Here is a 21,854-nt window from a genome sequence, read left to right as displayed (position 1 = left end):
AATGTGCAGCTAAAGGCTAATATGAGGCCGATTTCGCCAAAAATAAGTGTAGTATAAGTATATATTACTGTATTTTAAAAAGTTTTAGTGCTTTTAGGACAAATCTACTTCTGTGAGTCACTTTCCCTTCTGCAGCTCCTCAGCAAAGACGGATATTTCACAACAAAATTGCTGTAATTGCTTCGTCTGTCTGACTCACTCCGCTGACGCCTCACATTAGCTTGGACTGGACATTTTTGCACAGAAGGAGATCTCTGGTTTTTGTCCCTCGTCACCTACATTGTCATAAAGGAATTTTCTCATGTCCAACATGGATTGGAGGAAGGATTATAGCCACTGTGGAAATGCACATAAGGGCATTTGACAAAAAAAACAATGTGCAGTGTGAAAAGTAAAATCCCGTTACTGCCTTAAAAAGACAACGTGTTGTAAAGAAGTGGCCACTGAGGCCGAGACAAACGCACTTGTTGGTGAATTTAATCACACAAACTTTTTTTTGGACTCCTTGTTTGTCTTTGTCGGGCAGAATTCTGTTGCACTCGTGTGATTCCATAACAAAACCCAGTTCCGCAGTTCTTATTCTTAATTTTTTTTTTAATGATGACCCACAGGCCGTGCCCACCTCAAACGGGACGTCCTTCGACTTTGTCACAGTCGAGAATGGACCGGTCTGTCTGGACTTGTACTCCACCCCCCAGTACAAAATGGACCAGCCCAATGGAGGTACGGATGAGTTCTTCCCAGTTTCCTTGTAAAACCTGTGATGTAGAGCGAAAAAAAAGGACAAAATTGACATTTTGCATATTAATAAACTTTTGTTGTATTTTCTTATAATTATTAAAATGTTATTAAGTTTAACTCTGTCAGGAAGCCATTTTTTTCCCATAGTCACAGGAACAATTCCAACAAAAATCAACCATCAGTTGATAAAATTATTAAATAGCTTACATGTAACTCAATCAATACTATTTTCCCAGAAGAATATTTAATTACGATATACGACTCTTCTTTTTCAACAAAATGCTTGTGTTTTAAACAGCGTGTGTCGAGTTTAAAAAAAATGTAAAAACTTGTTTTCCATGCAGGGAGAGTCGAATGCAAGATACTACTTGTCGTTGTATTATGGCAAGTGTAAGATCCAGATTTCATAGATTTTAATTTTTCATGTACAAGGGGCTAAAAGTCTGTATGTCAAAGCTGCTTATAAATCAATTTCTACTCTTCTTTTATACATTTGATTCTGCCAATTGCCCTCAAACTTTCCAGAGCTGAAATGCCAAATCGCAGGGGAGACGAGAGAACTATTTTGGCAAAGATTCGTGTTTCTGTCGTCCAACCAGAGAAAAAGGACGAGGGTGTGTACGAGGTGTGTCTGCCCCCGGAGGACCCGGCCTTCGACGGAGGAGAGGAGAAGTCCGAGGAAGGCGAGGACGGGATCAAGCAGAGAGGAGTCGGTGCGATGGTCAAAGTCTTCCACTTCGTCATGAAACAGAGCTACATCTGCGCTCTCATAGCCATGATGGTGAGTGACGGTGACGACCATGATGATGATGATGATGATGATGATGGGGATGATGATGATGATGATGATGATGATGATGATGATGACGACGCAGTGTAACAGCTTCGTCACAAGAACTGGCTGCAATCGTGTCCGAGTATTTGGATGTTAGAGGTGAAAACATCCCAAGTCACTGTTACTCGTGGATTTCAAGTTTGACTTGTCTGACTTTGTACAGCGTCGCCTGTCTCAGTGATTTCTGATGTGTTACGTAGATGCCTGACACCCCGGCCTCCTTCATCAACTTCTCCCTTGAGCAAGGCACCGAACTCCAGTTGAATTGCTGGATGACTCAACGGGAGGAAACCGGTTGTCGCCTCCGTTACTCAAATGAGCTTCTGTTGTCAGTTAAACATCCCTGGATGAATCACAGTTTAAAAAAACCTTAGCAGCAGTTTCTTGGTTTGACCTTGGTCGTGACCTCGCATTTTTCCAAACAGCTCTTTCAGATCAGAAACGCAAGTAGCTCTTGTAAACTTTAAAATGCAGCAAATGAAAATCTCGGTAAGATTTCAAGTGAAGAACAAAGTTTTCTCTTCTACGCAACTTCAAAAAACTAGTATGAAATAAGACCTACTGAATCCTTACCACCCAGTTCATGCATTTCACATTAAACATTGCGTCCTGGCTCTTCCCCTACGTTGACGAGAGACGCCCATAAAAATCTGTGTATGGTGGTAGAAAGGTCCATGAACACATTTATGGACAAGATTTAAATGTAGGAAGAAAAAAAGTTGGACAGGAGTGAAAGAAAAGCAACCGTTGATATATTTTATACATCATATGTATATGTATATGTATGTATCCCCTCAGGCGTGGAGCATCACATACGTCAGCTGGCTGACGTTCGTCTTCCTCATGTGGTCGTGCATGCTGTGGATGGTGAGGGACCGCAGGCGCTACGCCATGGTGTCGTCCCCCTTCATGGTCGCCTACGGCAACCTGCTGATAGTCCTGCAGTACATCTGGAGCTTCGAGGACATGCCTGAAGTCCCAGGGTTCTTTGTCAAGAAGAGAAACCCCTTCCACTCACTTTCATCCAAGGTGTGGGAGCCAAGAGGATTTTTTTTTCTCTCGCATTTTTTACATCTGCATTAGCTTTTCCACTGTGATTCCACGCCTTCTATGAAACCGACCTTAAGATTGAGTGACAGCTTGTGCGATGATTTCTAATGCGGCGATTCAATGGCCACAATTTCATAATCCGCTACAGGAGAACCGTGACATCTCCCCCCACACACAGCCACATCGATCCATCCTTCTGCCACTGCTGTTGTGCTCCTATTACTTTACTTATGGAACAAATTTCTATTTCTTGTTTCATAATTAACACCATAAAATCATGAAAAAAGAGGTCTGAACCAAACCGTAGGTTGGGAGAATCGCTACACGCCTGGTACTCAGCTGACAGCATGTATTTTGTGAGACTCTCGGAAATAAACATTGGACTAAATGACACTTAAGTCATCAAATTAAAGAGGGGAGTCGTACAAGAGGGAGACGGCCACGTTCTTGCTCACGCCCCCCCCCCCCCCTTTATTTTAATCACTCAAACTCCTGTTTTATTAAACAGTGCATGTTTTATCCCCTACAGAAACTTGAGATGCAACTATATTTCACATCTTGGGAGGTTTATTCTAAGTCTCAGATGAACCCAACACATGTCTGAAAGTTTAGACAATTCATAAGTAAGTTTAGAAAACGTTTGTGTTTATTCCGCGTGTAGGTTCTGTGTCTGCTGAGCTTCTGGCTGCTGCTGAGACAAACGCTCACAGAGCGCTGGGAGAAACAGAGGGAGGACAGCGCCGGACTCTCAGACGTTCATGTGGTGGATCAGGAGAAGAGGGGTAAGTTATAGTATAATAAGAAGAAGCGCTATATGATATTGTTCACTGTATAAGCTGCTTGCACCGTCCACCCTGTGAAAATGTTATACTGGTTGGAGAACTTATAGATTCCACCAACCTAGAATGGTTATTTGCTGGTATCTAAACTAATACTCAATAGGACTGGTGAAATTCCTGAGAGTTGCCGGTGGGTTTCGGGACGTATCAACATTTGTAGATGTGGGATAGAAAAGATTGAAGTTTGTTGCCGTTGTAATCTTTGGGCTCTGTTTCACCCAATTCTGGGAGTGTTTTTGTCGTGACACGCAGTAAATGTTACGTCCCATCTCCCATTCCCTTTCGAAACCAGGTCCACTTGTACCTTTTTTGAATTGCTAACTGGCTCAGTTGATTCATTTTGTCTATAAAATATCAGAAAACTGTCCGAATTTCTGAGGCCACGAGGTGATTTGATGAAATGTAATGTAAAACATGGAAATATGAAATTTACTAAAATGTACGACAAGCTAGTGCAGCACATCGTCAAACACAGAAGCATTCATTTGTTTTTTTTTGTGATCAATTGATCGATTAATAGTCGCAGTACTAAAATGAAAAGTGATTCACACTGCTGTATTCTTTACGTACAAACAGAATGCAGAGATGGTTCGGAAGGTCGGTCGTCTGATTCGACCGGAGCGTTTTTTTGTCGAGCATCCGTCGGTCGGTGCATCAGTTCTCTGATTCGCTGCTGTGTTTTATAGAGGAGGAGGAGTCCGAGGAGCGCGGCGAGCAGGACATCATGCAGGTCCTGGGCAACATGGTCATGGCTCTGCTGGTCAAGTACTGGATCTACATCTGCGGCGGGATGTTCTTCATCGTCAGCTTCGAGGGAACCATCGTCATGTACAAGATCATCTACATGATGATGTTCCTCTCGTGTGTGGCGCTTTACCAGGTACCAGAAACACGCCAGGAGCACACACGCGAAGGGAGACACTTGCAGAAACGTACAGTTATGCATGACTGTACTGCTGTGTTAGATCTGTACATTTCAAAATGCAAAAAAATAAAGTTCTTTTTAGTCGGCACGACCCCCAGGGCTTCTGAATCCCTCCGGAGCCAAGTCAAGTGTGTTCGTTCCTGTATTGGCACCAGTTATAACAAGGCGGTTTACCAAGTGTCGAAATCTGAGTTTATTCCAGATTTAGCATATGGGCGGGATGCTGTTGAGTTTCCGAACTTCAATTCCCCCCCAAAAAACAGAAGGCGCTGACAATTTCATTAGCGTCGTAAAGTTTGTGTACAGCGAGCTCATAATCCACAGTGTATTCTTGACTGTTTTATAACCTCAACCGCAGAAAAGTCGCCCTCAAATCCAGATGTCCTCTGTGGCCTCCGTGTTTAATTTAAGTCACTGTAGCTGTTTAGGTAACATGATTCACAACCTCTGTGGAGCAGCGATCATTTTCTCTCTTTTTCTTGCTTTTTTTTTTACCTAGGTGCACTACGAGTGGTGGCGAAGGATCCTGAAGTACTTCTGGATGTCGGTGGTGATGTACACCATGCTGGTCCTCACTCTGGTCTACACCTTCCAGTTCAAAGGCTCGGTGGAGTTCTGGTCCAACATGTTGGGCATGGACAAGCAGAGGTGAGCTCGGCCCGAGACGACGTCTCCGCCCAGAGCTTTCCAACAACGCAGACGCGGAAAAACCATCTGTTCTGGCTTCGATTTTCACTTGTCTGTATTCACTGGTGTTACGAGGGAAACGTGCGGTGGTTGCTGCAACGCCCAGTTAATAGATAGCGTTTCAAGCCTAACGAACATAAATAACATTTTGTTTTTACCTTAAAGCTTTGCTTTTTCATGCTTTTTAATACAATTTCTGTTGTGAAAATACGAAAGAAACACAAATCCTACGTGATATTTACGTGTTTGTTTGCAGTGAAGCGAATACTGTTGCATGTGCAAACAAAATTACATGAACATGTTTAATAGCTTCCGTTTTAAAAAGAGGTTAATGGAATTTGATGTTTAAAAAAAGAGCTGGTATGAACATGAATAAAAAAAACTCCCAATTAATAACTATTTACAATTTTTTTTTGACTTTTTATTTCATTTTTCATTCAAGCTGTTGTAAACACTCACACCTGAGAGATTCGTCACTCAGATTCGAGTGACGATAACATCAGGCCTCATTTCTTGTTTTTTAATTTTTCTCGTAATGTTTCCATCTATGCAGCTTGAAGGACCTGGGCCTGGAGCAGTTCACGGTGGCCAAGCTGTTCACCAGGATTTTCATCCCTACTTCCTTCCTGCTGGTGTGTATTCTCCACCTGCACTACTTCCACGACCGCTTCCTCCAGCTCACGGACCTCCAGGCTGTGGTGGCCAAAGAGGAGAGCACGATCTACAGGTGAGGCCTGTACGACTGAATCACAACCTGCACGCTTTCTACAAAATATAAAGTACTTTGAGATGATATTCAAATTCACATTTTAGGAGCTGGAACCAGATCATTTGTGGGTTTTTTTAAGTAATTCATAACAGTTAATTCATGCATGCATGCACTGCGTGAATAACAAAACAAAATCATCACCTTGAGCTGGGAGATGATTGAACTCATTATCAGGACACTAATAAGGATACGTTCAGCAAGTAAGTACATATGTCACAGTATGGTAAGTGGATGCAGAATCACAAAACTGATGAAACTGCCGTGTACAGTGGGGGTCAGAAGGGATCCGACGACAAATGTTTTTGCCCCTGAAGACGTTAAATCTGCCCCGCATCAAACCCAACTGTGTAAAATGAAAAGTCCAATGACGTCGTACTCATAGTTTGTACGCTAATCATCACTTTCTGCTCCAGTTTCTTCTTCTCTAGTAAAAACAATAGAGTCGGTTAAATCATGATCCAAGACAAAAAGGATCGCAACTAGGCTTTTTCCAATTGAGCGTCGGACGGAATATACCTCATCCATAACTTCAGAAGAGTCGTCAGAACTGTCAGAACAGCAGCAAGTGATGTCACGAAAACCTTCTGGGGGTTTTTTCAAAAGAAAATTTGTATGAATCTCTCATCCTCAAGTTTTCAGAAAAGCAGCTGTCTCCCTCTTTGCGACTTGACTGTAATAACACAATAGCATGATTCCACTCACAGATGATAAACGATAATCCATCCAACCCACTAGCCAGGAACAAGAACAAACGTGTGCATGAAAAAACCCCGCGGACCTTTGTTGAGCTTGACATAAATAATACAAACCATTAATACTGTGTCATCACACTGCGCTGCACTGGACGATCGCGCCCTGTTAAAGCATCATCCCGTGCGCCGCTCTCCAATCGTGCGTCCGCCGCCGCCGCCGCTCCGTGTTCCATCGCAACTTTTTACCGTCTTCTTGTTGTTGTTGTTGTTGTTGTGGACTTTCTCCAACTGTTGTCGCTGCCGCCCGCTCAGCTCAGCTCTGCTCCTTCTCTCTGTGACCCGCTGCCGTCTCTCCTCTGCCACCATTGTCTCGCAGCCATGCTAAAGTCAGTGGGCGTGTCTATCTGATCATGGATAGGTGGGTATGGGCTCGCTTTTTCTGTGGCATCCACCGACATCCCAGTTCACCCTTTGGAGCGTCAATGTCCCCCCCCGCCCCCCTTTTTACCCTTTTGCCTGAGATGGTACATCGATGATCCTCTGGAGGTTTTTAATCCCTGTATTTTTCTTTAAGGTTTCATTAACAGGAATGATGTTTTTCCTGTCTCCTGGTCGTATTATTTTGCCTGTTGCCTTCACTGCTCTCCTCGTGTCCTCTGTGGACTTCCCGGATCTCTAACCCTCCCATCCTCTCCTCACTAAAACCATTTTTCTACGTGTCTCCTGTAGTTTTCCTCCAGCCTTTGTGACGGACAAAATTCTTTCTCGAGCATGTTTGAATCTAAAAGTCTGTTCTTCCTTTTCGAGTATCTTGCCAATGATCCACACCCGAACCCCCCGGAAATCAGTCCTCCCTGAAAAAAAAAGCTTGTCTCCCCCCCCCCCCCCCCCCCCCCCCCCCCCGAACCACAGGAGTCTGTTGGCCAGTGTTGTACATTATTTGTACGGGAATGTCTTTGTTGGTTTTCTCAACTCACTGTTCCCCCCGACTTCTCTGTCTAACCTCATTGTTTCCGAGCAGCATCAAGCAAAAAATCCCAGCTCAGCCGAGCAAGTAAGTGTGACACGCTGGATTACGACATGTCTTGATGGTGCAGCCAGTTCATGCAAGCCACACCCGACCTCTGACCCCCGCTCCATCTCCTCCCTCCTTCGGCACATTAGCGTTTAGCTGTTGCAAGAAAAAAAAGAAAGAAAGTCAGACACTTTAAAAACAAAAAAGGAAGAAATAACATGGATTGTTTTCTCTGAGAATGCAGAAGGAATGTGCACTGCTTCTTTCTTTGACAATGCCTGTTGATGAAGCGCTGCCCTGATGTTCGTCTAGCTCATCCTAACGTTTGCACCGGAGCTTTTTCAGAATCACCCGGGCCACGTGAATGAGTGTGTGTTGTACTCTTTTTTTATACTTATGAGGACAGAAGATGAATGTTAGAACATCAACAAGTCATAATTACAAGCAGGAGGCTCAGATTTTCTTTCTTTTTCAATTTACTGACTTTCACACTTGCCAAAGCTGAAGTACCAACCACATTAACTAGGGGGCCTCTTGACACTCGATTAAATCCTCAATATTCAACAGGGTAGTTGGCAAAAAGATCCTCATGCGACCAACTCTGCAACCGTGCAACCGTCGGACGTTGCTCAGCTGTGTAAAATATTCTCGAGGCGAATCTTCCCCCTCTTCGCAGTCCACATGATGTCGATGCCACTAAGGTGCAACAGACACGTTCCGTCGCAAAGACGCTGCAGGTACTCTTCCTCGGAGCTCCTGAGGAAGTCGTCCACACCACTTTGGAGATGGCGAAGCTCCTACTCCCGTCCTCTGTCGACCGGCGTTAACCGGCGTCAGCGTTGGCATCGCGACTCACTCAAATGTTCTCCTGCGAGGTCGCGTTGTCTTTGTCAATTCGTCTGTTCCGACGTCGGCCACTTGCACCACCGGGCATAGACACCGGGAGAACGGTGTCCTCTCCTTTGTCCCATCCTTTCCCTTGTGCCGTAAATTGAGGCCCCATTTTTCTGCGGGCGCCAAGAGAATAACATGGTGCAAGCAAGGCTCACGGTATAGGGGGAACAATATGAGAACGGATGGTGTCGTTTTTCTATCACCATAACACGGTGCGATCAGCTTTGACATCGTAAGGACAAGTTGGAGCCAAAGAGTTGTTCATTCCTGCTTTATGAGGCCCGCTGAGAGGTTCATAGACTTTATCGACACCGTCCACAGTTTAGGTAAATAGTCCTGAAGTCGAGCATTTGTGGCCAAAAATGCTTTTATGCGTGACCCTGAGCCGACGGGGGACAAGAAGATCCTTTATAGTGGTTAGAAACATGGAAATTTGAACATCTACTCTTTCGCGACGGCTGAGCCGCCTCGGCCGAGGGAGATTGTATAACACGATCCGAGGCCTCACAGCAGCCCGGCGACGGTCAGTTGATCCTGCGGTGAGATTTTTGCCAACCGCCACTCACCGACTCCAAAAGTGTGCCCCTGACAAAACAATATCCCCGAAAGAATGAAGTGACTGAACGAGTCCAAGTCACCGAAAGTCCTCGCAAGTATAGAAATAGGGTTGACTGTGTGTGTGTGTGTGTGTGTGTGTGTCTCGGTGTGTGTCAGTCTGCGCACGTGTGTCTTTTGTGCGTTTTAACTCTTCCTCGCACGTCCTCAGGCTGGTGCACCTGGACAGCAGTCTGGCCGACCTCACCATGCTCAGCGCCAACTCGGTGGACGCGGCGCTGCCCAGAGAGCGGGAGGAGCCGCAGCAGCAGCAGCCGCAGCATCAGCAGCAGGAGGAGGAGGTGGAGGAGGAGGAGGAGGAGCAGGGCGGGTGGGAGACGGAGAAGAAGCAGGCCCTGGTGGTGGCGATGGACGCCACCGACGCCACTGGCGAGAAGCCCGGGAGCCTCTCCGACCCGCGGCCGTCCAGCACGGACGAGAGCCACCAGTGCAGCACGGGGACCGAGCCGGAGCCGACCACGGAGCAGAGCTCAGGTACTCGGCCGCCCGCGACGCAGCCAAGGCCTTTTTAGCTCTGCGACTACGAGGCGTTCTCTCTGGTCGGTTAGTCTCTAACGGAGTTAAATGAAACTGCTCATCGCAATATCCCGGAAGGGCAACGGTCGAAAAAACCCCAGAAGATTTAATTGAGGCGCCGTGCTGGTTTAGTAGGCGTGCACTGTAAATATCATGTGTTCGTGCCAACATGCGAGCGTGGAAGTCTTGTGTGCGCGCTCATACTCTCTTTCATGGTTTTCGTAAATCCAGTTTAAAGTGACCGAGAAAAACGACTATGCAAAAGAAATTTATTTATGAAAAAAAATACAAAAAATAAAGGATTTTATGTCCAAAACAGATTTCCACGAAACTTGATGGACGGGCATGACGTGGTCCAAGAAAGTTTTTAATGAAATTATTACATAGATCTGGACAAAGGGGCGGAGCCAGGAATTTTTGATCACTCACTTTTTACACCAGTTTTTTTTTTTGTTTTTTTTACATTTTTACTGATTTTCCTGAGAATAATTCATGAATCTTGATGAAAAAAAATCGGGCATATTTAATGGACTGATAACTATGAGAGTGTGCGCAATTTGAGATAACATAGGGTAAGATGAGATAATCCTTTATTGTGGATAGCAGAATATTAAAAAAGCAATAAGATATGCACAAAATATAGAATAAAAAATACTATATACAGAGCAGTAACAATTATAGCAGATCTCTCTCTCGGCCTGTTGCCCCTCGGCCCGCTCGTGCGTCGCATGCAAACTTTAAAGGCCAAGTCTCTCCTGAAGAAGCTCAAGCACCCGCCGCCTGTTTCTCTCTGAAGCTGAAGCTGTTTACGCAGAAAGTCGCACGGCCCCTAAATTAAAAAAATGTTGTTCATATACACGGGGAATAAAATTGGTGATAAAAACACAACCCTGCTTGCAGGGCCTCTCGGCTCATAATGAGCTGCAGGTCATACGAGTTATACGCCCGCCCGGAGTTTCTTATCTTAACAATGAGGCCTCTATTAGAACCTGAGACAATATGTCTCACGTAAGCAGCAAACCGTGGCAGGAGTGTTTTTATGTCCTTCGTGAGAACACAAAGCCAAATATGAAGTCTTTTTTTTCTCAGGCAATTAAACAGGTAACAGTTTGGAATTTGCTTGTAAATTAAGAATTCTTCGGTTCCCATCCATCTTGATATTGTCTATAAAGTTTAAAGTCCCATCAGGTGATGTTTAAATGATGATTTTGCCCAACTGATGCTGTTAAACTCAACAGAATTTAGTTTTTACTACAGTAGAGGACAAACAAAACCTATTGCGGATGTTTATTTTCCCATTTTCCCCAAAAAAATTGCTTCCTGGCCATTTTCTTAGTCAATCAACACATTGTTTTAACTCAAATGTGTCTCTGACGACTTAAAGATGCAGCTTTGTTAGATCGTCAGTGCATTACCTTACTAATTTGGTGTTATTTGTTGTACATAACTGCAGATATGAAATGGTAATGAAGGGACATCAGCAGGTTATGGCTCGATGATGCGGTTTTAATAGTTTGGACAGCAATAGGCCACTTTGTCACAGAGGATTACGATGTGTCAGACTGTGGCAGTTATTCTAATAAGCTTAATAGATAATAATAACATCTAGAATATCTTTATTCCTGAAGTGTGAAGAGAGAATCATGTTATCGGTCTTTTACAGCTTGATAAGAAGACAAGCAAAATGCCAGAAGTCGGATAACAGTGTTTAAAACCGAGCTGCTGTAATTGTGAGGTGAAACTTTTGAAACACTCTCCACTTGTGCCTCTTCAGTCCTGTTTATTTTTTTTATTTTTTTTATTTTTTTGGAACCTCTCCTTCTGTAGATCTGAAAAACAAGTGGCACCTGGTGGTCGACCGTCTGACTGTGCTCTTCCTCAAGTTCCTGGAGTATTTCCACAAGCTGCAGCTGTTCATCTGGTGGCTGCTGGAGATCCACATCATCAAGATCGTGTCCTGCTACATCGTCCTGGTCTCCGTCAAAGAGGTAGAGAGGCAGAGAGGCTCGGGATTTAGAGATTCGACCGAACCAGGCCGGCAAACCCCCGCGTGTCCTTCCTATTTGACTCCGATTGGACTTGTCAGCTCGACAGTAGCCCGTCATTTCAGGCGGTAACGTTACAGGCTTCCAGATGTTCCTGCTGTTTTGTCTTTTTTTCTTGCCCCCGAATCGTGAGTTGGCAATCAAACTAAAAGTCTTGAATCTCGTCCGCAAGTCGTGCATGAACTACAAGAGGGCGTGGCATTCGGAGACGAGTCCATCATCGCTGTGTCTGTAAAACGGATGAATGGGAGAAATAGTGAGGAGCTTCTCTGTATAGTTAAATCTACTTTGTTCAAACTGAAAGGTGAAAGTGAATCGTTGTTCATCCCGTGTATCATCGTGTCAAACTGAAATCTCAACTAAAACAAGTCAATTGCAACTTGTAGCATTGTATATTCCGTGGTTCTGTCTGCACCTGCAACAAAATCACGTGTTTAAAGGTGTCACTTTTGTCCAAGTTTAACGTGTTTGAACTAAAACTTAATGGCTGTTACAGTCACTGGATGGGAAATAAAGGTCTTACTCTTTTCTTTCCATCGGGACTCTGAGTTTAGGAAACTGTGAACTGTTTGAGCGGTTTAGCTCCTCGTACTTAGTCTGTTGGGTCACTTTTATAGATTGGAATTTATGTAAAGTCATAATCTTTCATTTAAAAGTTCTTGACCCCCAGTTTTTATGTGTCCAGTTTGATGTATTTAAATTCGACTCTCTTTACTTTTTTCAACCTCTTTATTTTAAATAACTCGTACAAGTGACATTTAATTATCCTTTTAAAGATTGTCAAATGGAGAATTGTTATTGCTATAACTCGAATTTACCAGTTTGGGATCAATATCTATCTATCTATCTATCTATCTATCTATCTATCTATCTGTCTCTCTGTCTCTCTATCCATCTGTCTCTCTGTCTTTCTGTCTCTCTATCTATCTGTCTTTCTGTCTCTCTGTCTTTCTGTCTCTCTATCTCTCTGTCTTTCTGTCTCTCTGTCTTTCTGTCTTTCTGTCTCTCTGTCTTTCTGTCTCTCTGTCTTTCTGTCTATCTATCTATCTGTCTTTCTGTCTCTCTATCTATCTGTCTCTCTGTCTCTCTGTCTATCTATCTATCTGTCTTTCTGTCTCTCTGTCTATCTATCTATCTGTCTTTCTGTCTCTCTGTCTATCTATCTGTCTCTCTGTCTTTCTGTCTATCTGTCTCTCTGTCTTTCTGTCTCTCTGTCTTTCTGTCTCTCTGTCTATCTATCTATCTGTCTCTCTGTCTATCTATCTATCTATCTATCTATCTATCTCTCTGTCTTTCTGTCTCTCTGTCTTTCTGTCTCTCTGTCTTTCTGTCTTTCTGTCTATCTATCTATCTATCTGTCTTTCTGTCTCTCTATCTATCTGTCTCTCTGTCTTTCTGTCTATCTGTCTCTCTGTCTTTCTGTCTCTCTGTCTATCTATCTATCTGTCTTTCTGTCTCTCTGTCTATCTGTCTCTCTGTCTTTCTGTCTCTCTGTCTATCTATCTATCTATCTATCTTTCTGTCTCTCTGTCTTTCTGTCTCTCTGTCTCTCTGTCTCTCTGTCTATCTATCTGTCTCTCTGTCTTTCTGTCTCTCTGTCTCTCTGTCTCTCTGTCTTTCTATCTATCTATCTATCTGTCTCTCTGTCTCTCTGTCTTTCTGTCTCTCTGTCTCTCTGTCTTTCTGTCTCTCTGTCTATCTGTCTATCTGTCTCTCTGTCTCTCTGTCTTTCTGTCTCTCTGTCTGTCTGTCTCTCATGTCAGTGGTAAATGGATTCATGTGAGCTGTTTGTTTGTTTTTCTGTCGTCATTGCAGGTGACTCTGTTCAACTATGTCTTCCTGGCGTCTTGGGCCTTCGCCCTGCCCTACAGCCAGTATCGGCCCCTCGCCTCCAGTGTCTGCACGGTGTGGACCTGCGTCGTCATCGTTTGCAAAATGTTGTACCAGCTGAAGTCCATTCACCCGCCCTCCTACTCCAGGAACTGCTCTTTGGTGAGTACATTCAGTAACCGCTTCTCAACCCGAGTTGTGTAGACCACTGTACATATACTGCTCCTTTTTTTTTTCTCCTCGCCGTCTATCTTTTCCATATTTATCCTAATTAGATTGTACATCTTTTCAGAAGAGTCCTATCCAAAACACTCATTGTTTCCGTCCACAGTCAGGGAACTACTCAGTCGACCAGAAGACCGAGCTGCAGGAGTCTCTGCTCTACGAGGGACCTCTGGATCCAACCAACTGGGTGGGCTTGGACAAGTCTGACGATCTGCTGGGCTACCTCCGGGTGAGGAGGGGAGACGCACGGGAAGGACCACTTCGATCATGAACGTGGCAGAAAATGTTCAATTAAAAAAAAAAAATTAGCAATTTCTTCATCCGAAGCGGTTTCAGTGTGAATACTTGAAGATGTTATTGAGATAAAGGGACACATCAGAAGATTTGATTGCACAATATTCAAACTTCTGGGTATTAAAAATTAAAATCTCAACTTCCACCTGTCCCAAGTGACGACTTACATTGTTTTTTAAGTCTAGTGAACATCAAAAATAAGATAATGTAATGTGTTTTTTGGGGATAAAATTACAAAAGTATTTTAATTCAACTTTAATTGTATGTATAATATCTGAGCGTTATTATTGAACTGTACTGTACTCTACTCGCATGTATATTTACTCACATTTATACATACCTCTCTTTTTTTTAAACATTTCCATATTCTATATCAATATTTCTTTTCTCATCTCTCCATCTTCTCTTTAACTACTTGCCTAAACTCTTCTGCTTAGTAATAATGTTCCTATTTTGAAAAATGTCTTTTTATTTAACTCTACACTACTTCACTACTGCACACTCTGTGTAATTAGTACGTACTCATTTCATCAAACTGCACCTTTAAGTCGCTGTGTTTGTGAGAGAGACAAATAAATCTCGGCATCTCGGCATGCATAATCAACAACATAAATGAATATTTAAAATAGAATTCCGTGTTGCTGCTCTGTCACCGTCCGTGCAGAACAACCTGTTGATGTTGGCCCTCTTGGCGTTCGAGGTGACCATCTACCGCCACCAGGGATACTTCAGACTGAGGAACAAGCTGTCGCCCCCCGCCGCCCGGATCATCTTCCACGACATCACGCGGCAGCACCTGGACACCGGCATCGTCAGCTTCATCAAATACTTCATCAACTACTTCTTCTACAAGTTTGGACTCGAGGTCGGAAACAACTGGGGAAGATCTGAATATGCATATGTTGTGCTCCATCTGTTGTTATTACTTCATGTGTTTGTTCTTCGTGCGTGTCCCGCGCAGACGTGCCTGCTGTTGGTGGTCAACGTCATCGGGCAGCGTATGGACTTCTACGCCATGCTTCACGGCTTCGCCCTGATAGCCGTCATGTACAGGCGAAGGAGGAAGGCCATCGCCGAGATCTGGCCCAAGTACTGCTGCTTCCTGGCCTGCATGCTCACCGTGCAGTACTTCGTCTGCATCGGGATCCCACCCGCGGCCTGCAAAGGTCGGTGCTGTCGCCCGGATCATACCCGCAAAGAGGATTTCTATTCAGTAGATTAATCATTTAGTAGAGAAATTTGAAAAAAATGCTTATTACAAGTTCCCAAATACCAAGGTGCACATCTTCAAATTGCCTGTTTTCTTTGATGAATTGACCCAAACCCAAACCTTTTAATTTCTGATTGTATAAAAAGCAGAAAAGCAGTGAATTCTATATGTTTTGCATTTTTGCATGTCAAATGAAACAAATTACTAATGTTCTATCTAAATTGTTGTTCATTGTCTGTCAATTTTTGGTGCGATTGACAACTTGGCTAAAACTGCCTGTCGTGTCAAGGTGATATTCCCTGCTGCTCTAACTTACTGGTACAGTAAAATTGTATTTATAGTAGAATCCAAATACATGTCTATGTAAAATATCTTGGTCCAGAGCTGCACTCAGGCCTTGACTCGTTTTACATTCTTCCAGAAAAGGATTGTTTCATGAGAAGGGAACATCACATAAAAGGTGTTGATCCTTCCGGACGCACTTTGTCTACTTTTGCTTGTTGCCGTGTCTCCCTCTTATTGCCAGTCCCGCCCTTTCTTTGTAAATTGCTCCACAAATAAACCGGACATTTTTCTATGTTGGCTTGTACCGGGCTGATAATGGTGCGTGTTTTCATTTCAGACTATCCCTGGAGGTTTCCCAGCTCTTTCACAGACTCCAACGTGGTCAAGTGGCTCTACATTCCAGATTTCCGCAGCAGGCCCAATTCGTCGTTCCTCGTCTGTAGGTGTTTTGTTTTTTTTAAGTCAAACAGGGGGTTTGTTTGCAGGAGAAGTAAAAAGTTCAGTTCAGTTTCTTTATTGTCCCGCTCGGGGGGGATTGGGCTTACAGCACAGCAGAGCACAGATGAAAAACTAAGTTATGACTGTACGCGCATAGTACAACAAAAACACAATAATATCACCAAAAGGGTGATTTTGTTCTTATGTGCGTGTGTAGGCACAACAACCTTGAATTTATGAAACAGATCAATTTGGAATGGATAAAAAAGTAGCCACAGGTAGTGAAGGAAGTATTCAGATACTTACATTGTAAAAAGTAAATGTTTTGTATTGTATTATACTCTAGTAAAAATATCACATCAAATGTTTTGTTTTCTATGTAAAATTTGAATAGGTCACTAAAGCTTCCAAATAAATGTATTGGAGTAAAAAAAGGACAATATTTGCTAGAAAAATGTGATGAGTACAAGTATAAAGTAGCATAACATGGAAATACTCAAACAAAGGGTATTATAATCTTGTGATTCAAGTTAGAGTAGATGAGTGTATGTAGACACGTATACAACTAAATTCAAGCTAGTTTCGTTTTGTTCAAAGGTAAAAAAAAAAAAAGAAAAGACAAATGTCATATTTGTTTTTGATACAAAGTGCTGTTTTGGAGATCAATCGAAAAATACGTATTGATTTTATTTCTCTGGTGTGAGCCTCAAGAGTGACGCCTGCTCGTCTTTTCTAGACGACTTCATGTTGCTGCTGTGCGCCTCCCTTCAGAGGCAGGTGTTCGACGACGAGAACAAGGCGGCGGTCCGCATCATGGCCGGAGACAACGTGGAGATCTGCCGGGACCTGGACGCCGCCTCCTTCAGCGTCCACAACCCCGTCCCCGACTTCATCCACAGCAGGTGCGGCGACTTCACGCTAAATGTTACCGACATGTACACTGCGGCAGGGAATGGCTCAAACCTAATTCCTATTAGGGATGTATTAATAAAGAACATGGCAATACAATCCCACGCATTGTATTTTGCCTCTTGAATTAGATTGTGCTTTAATTTTGGTGCCGCTGGAGCTCGACTGAATCGGCATTAACGTGCGGCACAACAGCCCAGAGAAATGGAGAGGAAGCGGAGTAGCCAGCTTAATTGATGCCTAATGACGTTGGAGGCCTGCAATTAAATCAAAACTGAAATGTATTCACAACGAGTGGAGCTATTAAAAACTTCCCAGAACATTTGTAGACAAATCATGAAATTGTACGGAGCAGTAAAATCCTACATATCAATTAGGATCATTAATTACAAATTGCTGCCCTTGTCTGATTTTGTAATCCCAGTTTCTTTCTCAAACTGGGATTAAATGTGTAAGTGTCAAATTGGAGAAGTGCAAAGGGCCGTGGACTGTAATTGCGAATTCTCGCCATCTGATCAAGTTGCTTAATGCTATTTTACCAGACAAGTTGTAGGTGGGAATCATCATTATTTTTATTACCATTATGGTTATTATTGTTAGTAGTAGTAGTTGTAATAGTAGAAGTATTAGAAGTATTACTTTGCCAAAAAAACACAACTGACTCAATCCAACATAGTGTCGTATACACCAAAAATATTTGGTAGTTTTAAAAACATTATTTAAATTTGAAGCATTTTTGAAAAGAGATTTCAGATTAAGCTAATCTGTCATTTTAAATTTTTGTCATTATGACATGATTTCTTTCGCATTACTTCTAATCTTGTACGTTTGATTTACAATTGATATGAGTGCAGTTTTTCCTGCGTGCCATTTTCTCACATTATTTTTGTGTTAGTGGGTTTGATTTGCGTCGGACATTAAGACAAAATACCTGGTGTGTACGGCAGATAATGGAGGATCTAGATAAATCAGCAAACTCGTCGGTTAAATCAGCGACAGCCACGAGGAAAACCCCAGAGCGAGTCACTGTCCGTGTCCACAAGTCTCAGTAGAAAGCTAATAACTGTGAAACTGCAGTAATCTTAAATGGGGCGCTGCTGAATGAGAACATACCCGCTCAGCGAATCCCTTATCCGAGGTAAATAGGAAAAAACTGACAGATGACAGTAGCTTAGTGAGAGATGTAATCGAATACCCACCGTATGCATAATTCATCATTTTGGCTGCGGTCCCGTTTGTGAATCCAGAGCCTGATACTGACTTTGCACATCAAAAAAAAAAAAGAAAAACGAGTGAGCGGAGCGTTTTTGAGAAGGCAGGGAGTCGGAGAGACAGCGAGAGCATCCTGACCTGTCCACAGTCATTGATTATGTGCTCCTCGCATTCCACTGTTTTGATGCGCAAAGTGGACAAGTCTTTTATTAACGCACTCTGTGTCCATCAACAAGCCCTCGCCGGGAGAAGAGAGAGCCGCGCTGCCCGTCTGTCCGCGCCACGGCAGCGCTGCACTTATTCCATCGCTTCCCTCCAGGATCGAGTTACGGATACGGGGTGGGGGAGAAAATCCATAATCCGCAAAAAAAAAAACAACACTCTGTCCGTCACTCCGCGACTCAGACGCTTTCGCCCTGTGCTCTAACTCAATAAATAGCTTTTATGTATGGAAAAAGGTATTTTCTCCGCCTGATGAAGACGGACACTCACTCCGGCCCATCAACGCGCCGTCCGACCCGAGCGCACTTCATCAGGAGCCGCCTCCTAAACTGTGCAGCTGTTGTTGTGGTCCCATTGTTTTCCCCAGGTCCTGCAAATGAGCGCACGCCGCTTCCCATGTCTGCACTAAGCCGTCTCTAATGACGAACACAGGATCCGTGCACGACGCGTGTTTACCATGTCAGACGCACACGCTCACACGGGACATGCTATAGTGCACGTGCTGAGTGACAGGAGTCAGGTTTCGGCTCTGGTTCCCATTCATTGATTAGACTCTTACCGGTGTCCTGGCGCTGAGTGATACGCTGAGTGTGATTGATGGGCGGATTATGCGCGCGGCAACAAAAATGCACTGAAATGTTGTTTTGACTTTTACCATGTGGTGAACATGTTTGCTTATTGGCAACTTGGCTCAACTGGCCCGGGATCCATGTGGTCGACGTCAGCTTGTGAACATGAACGCCTCCGCACCTTTCCTGTCTCTGCAGTGCTCTGTCAAATGAAGCAGCAATATGAACATCAAAGGGGAAAGAAATGTAAATATGAATCTGTCTCTAGGCTTCGAGTGAGATTTGCTGTAAAACGTCTTAACTCAATGTTCCGTGGTTTATTTCTGGTGCTTTCCACCGCATCAAATACTCATCGGCCAGTTGCTCGGGTGTCATGGTGATCGGTTGTCATCAGGTGACGAAGGTATGGATTATGTCATGTGATAGCAGGTGGTTAACTTGATCTCTATCAGCGGATGAAGACTGCAAGACCGTTTCATTAGGTGCATGTCTGAGCCTCTTTATGTTCAATATCAGAAATACATTTTCTTTTTTTAATCTTCTCGTGCAACTGATCCTCTTTGGGAAGCGGACTTATCCACTGTGGATTTCATTTTGAATAAGATTCAAATAGCAGAAATCAGATTAGAAAAATGATTTTATTGATTTAATTCTGTCAAAGAACAGCTATAATTTGGTACGATGATGAAATCGGCTCTATTTAGGTCAGGTGTAACTATCGGCTCTTCTATTTTTTTCCCATTCTGCCTGCATGACATGAATGCAGCATGCCATGAGTATACATGAGGATGCAGTATGCACACACAGAGTATGTTCAGTTCACTTACCTGAACCTGAACCGTTTCCCATCTGTGCTATTGAAAAAAACATTATTCAATTTTGACACTCCTCAATCGAAAAAATAGCGTCAACTGTTCGTTTACTGGTTTCCATTCACAATGCCCCCTCCTCACCTCCGCCCCGTAGGTCGTACCTGGACATGCTGAAGGTCATCATGTTCAGCTACCTGTTCTGGTTCGTCCTCACCATCATCTTCATCACGGGCACCACGCGCATCAGCGTCTTCTGCATGGGATACCTGGTCGCCTGCTTCTACTTCCTGCTCTTCGGCGGGGACCTGCTGCTGAAGCCGATCAAGAAGATCCTGCACTACTGGGACTTCCTGATCGCCTACAACATCTTCGTCATCACCATGAAGAACGTGCTATCGGTGAGTCGTCGACCGCGAGCTGTCGATGAGGATGCATTGATTTGGAATGTGTATACATGAGGAGGATGAAACGACGTTTAACACTTAACTCGCGTGTGTGTGTCTCGCAGGGCTCATAATGGCACCTCCGGTGCGTTGTGTGAAAATCAAAGATATTTAATCATTTATACGTAATTTAAATGATTTGCATTTAATCAATCAGCTTGGTCCACCGCGTCTTTTCATTCATTCATTTATTTTAATTTGATCTCATATGATACATGAAACCAAAGCTCTAACTGAGGGATACAGTAAAGGAGTATTTGTCCACAGATCCTGGCGTGTGGCTACATCAACACGCTGATCGAGAAGCAGTGCTGGGCGATCCAGCTGCTCAGTCTGGCCTGCACCATCAACGGCTATAACATCAACACCGACCAGGAACATCTGGGTGAGCGAGCAACTCAACATTCAACCACCCGCATTGTAGAATTGCCATTTTGGAAATTCCTTTTTTAATTTTGGAAATGTTTGGGCACAACATGAGGTGAACCCCTTCGGCAGTTTGGCTACAGCCAACACACCATGCCGAGATTGAGAATTTCTCCAAAGTGGGCGATAAACTCAATTCCTTGTTTACTTTTAATCTTTCAAACTAGTTTAGTTCAGTGCAGTTCCTTTTCATCCCACAAGCAATTGAAATAAAAAATAGGAAAGCCGCCACAAAACGCAGGGGAACAATTTATACATTAATTGCATGATAAAATTACACTAACAGTCGACATTAATATCTACATTAGAGTTCATGTCAATCCACAATATCTACAACAAAAAATATTCAAAACCCTTTTTGTCTGTACGGCAATTAATGTGCTGGATTTGCACCAATGATGCGACTGGACCTAAGATCATTTCTGTTTTGCTCGTGTTGTGATCATGTGGGTTTTTTTTGCCCCTGTCATCTGTCTAGTGTTTGTTTTTAAAGTTGTATTCATGATGGTTTGTAAGTGTTTTTTAACGCCTGGGCTGCAACTCAATTTCCCCGCCGACCGGATAATAAATATTCTACTTGACTTGTTGAGCCTGCTGATGATCCCTAATCCATTGCAGATCATTGGTTAGGCCATTAGTGAATTCACAGCGGTGTGAAAAGTCATTAGCTCAGAACTGAGCTACCCGTCTGTCGTCCTTTTCTTTCCAGCCCCCGATCAGCGCTGTGAGCTGCCGAGCAACGAGGCCGGCATCATCTGGGACAGCATCTGCTTCGCCTTCCTGCTGCTGCAGAGACGGGTTTTCATGAGCTACTACTTCCTCCACGTGGTGGCGGACATCAGGGCGTCGCAGATCCTGGCGTGCAGGTACACACCTGAGCTGTGCAGCAGCAGGGACGCTGCAAGCGGGAGGGTCACAGGTCGGACACTGGTGCAGGGGGACGCTCTCCATATGCAGACCCTCTCTAGTAGAATATTCTCTCTGTGTGTTTCTGTGGGATTTGTGGAACAGACCCTGTGGGGTTGCAGCGAAATTGCAGGAGAGGAAAAGTGTGAAACTAACGCCGAACAGGTTCTTTTAGATGTGCAACGATCAATATTAGTTGTTGCATTGGACTTTGTGGTATTGGGTCCACCTCTGCTTTTATAACTCAACAAGTTTATGAATATGATTCATTCGGGAAGTAAAATGCTCCGTTGCTCCGAGACTTTTCAGAGAGCAAAACCACATGTGAATGAAAAGATAGACCGATTTTTCACAGGGAACAAAAGAGAGACTGTCATGCAAACACATTGTCAAAATCCCCCCCACAAACAGAAAAGGCCGTTCTTGCTCTTGAGAACATTGTGTCTTTGG

General features: G+C 43.7%; 1 protein-coding gene across 4 annotated transcripts in view; it reads left to right on the top strand.

Moving 5' to 3' along the window:
* The window catches only part of LOC118311009 (piezo-type mechanosensitive ion channel component 2), a 73,902-nt gene that overhangs the window by 32,257 nt on the left and 19,791 nt on the right, over positions 1-21,854 (top strand). For all 4 annotated transcript variants that reach the window (XM_047332035.1, XM_047332033.1, XM_047332034.1 and 1 more), the window contains 18 exons: positions 612-723; positions 1,341-1,522; positions 2,375-2,605; positions 3,288-3,408; positions 4,152-4,345; positions 4,890-5,038; positions 5,631-5,804; positions 9,214-9,536; positions 11,406-11,566; positions 13,439-13,615; positions 13,785-13,907; positions 14,637-14,837; positions 14,934-15,138; positions 15,805-15,906; positions 16,642-16,807; positions 19,784-20,027; positions 20,340-20,457; positions 21,208-21,364. In XM_047332035.1, the coding sequence (XP_047187991.1) occupies positions 612-723; positions 1,341-1,522; positions 2,375-2,605; positions 3,288-3,408; positions 4,152-4,345; positions 4,890-5,038; positions 5,631-5,804; positions 9,214-9,536; positions 11,406-11,566; positions 13,439-13,615; positions 13,785-13,907; positions 14,637-14,837; positions 14,934-15,138; positions 15,805-15,906; positions 16,642-16,807; positions 19,784-20,027; positions 20,340-20,457; positions 21,208-21,364 (3,140 nt within the window). The remainder of the gene's footprint in view (positions 1-611; positions 724-1,340; positions 1,523-2,374; positions 2,606-3,287; positions 3,409-4,151; positions 4,346-4,889; positions 5,039-5,630; positions 5,805-9,213; positions 9,537-11,405; positions 11,567-13,438; positions 13,616-13,784; positions 13,908-14,636; positions 14,838-14,933; positions 15,139-15,804; positions 15,907-16,641; positions 16,808-19,783; positions 20,028-20,339; positions 20,458-21,207; positions 21,365-21,854) is intronic.

Source organism: Scophthalmus maximus, chromosome 5, assembly GCF_022379125.1.
Source record: "Scophthalmus maximus strain ysfricsl-2021 chromosome 5, ASM2237912v1, whole genome shotgun sequence".
NCBI lineage: Eukaryota > Metazoa > Chordata > Actinopteri > Pleuronectiformes > Scophthalmidae > Scophthalmus > Scophthalmus maximus.
The sequence above is the reverse complement of the archived record's forward strand: the minus strand, read 5'-3'. Positions and strand labels throughout refer to the sequence as shown.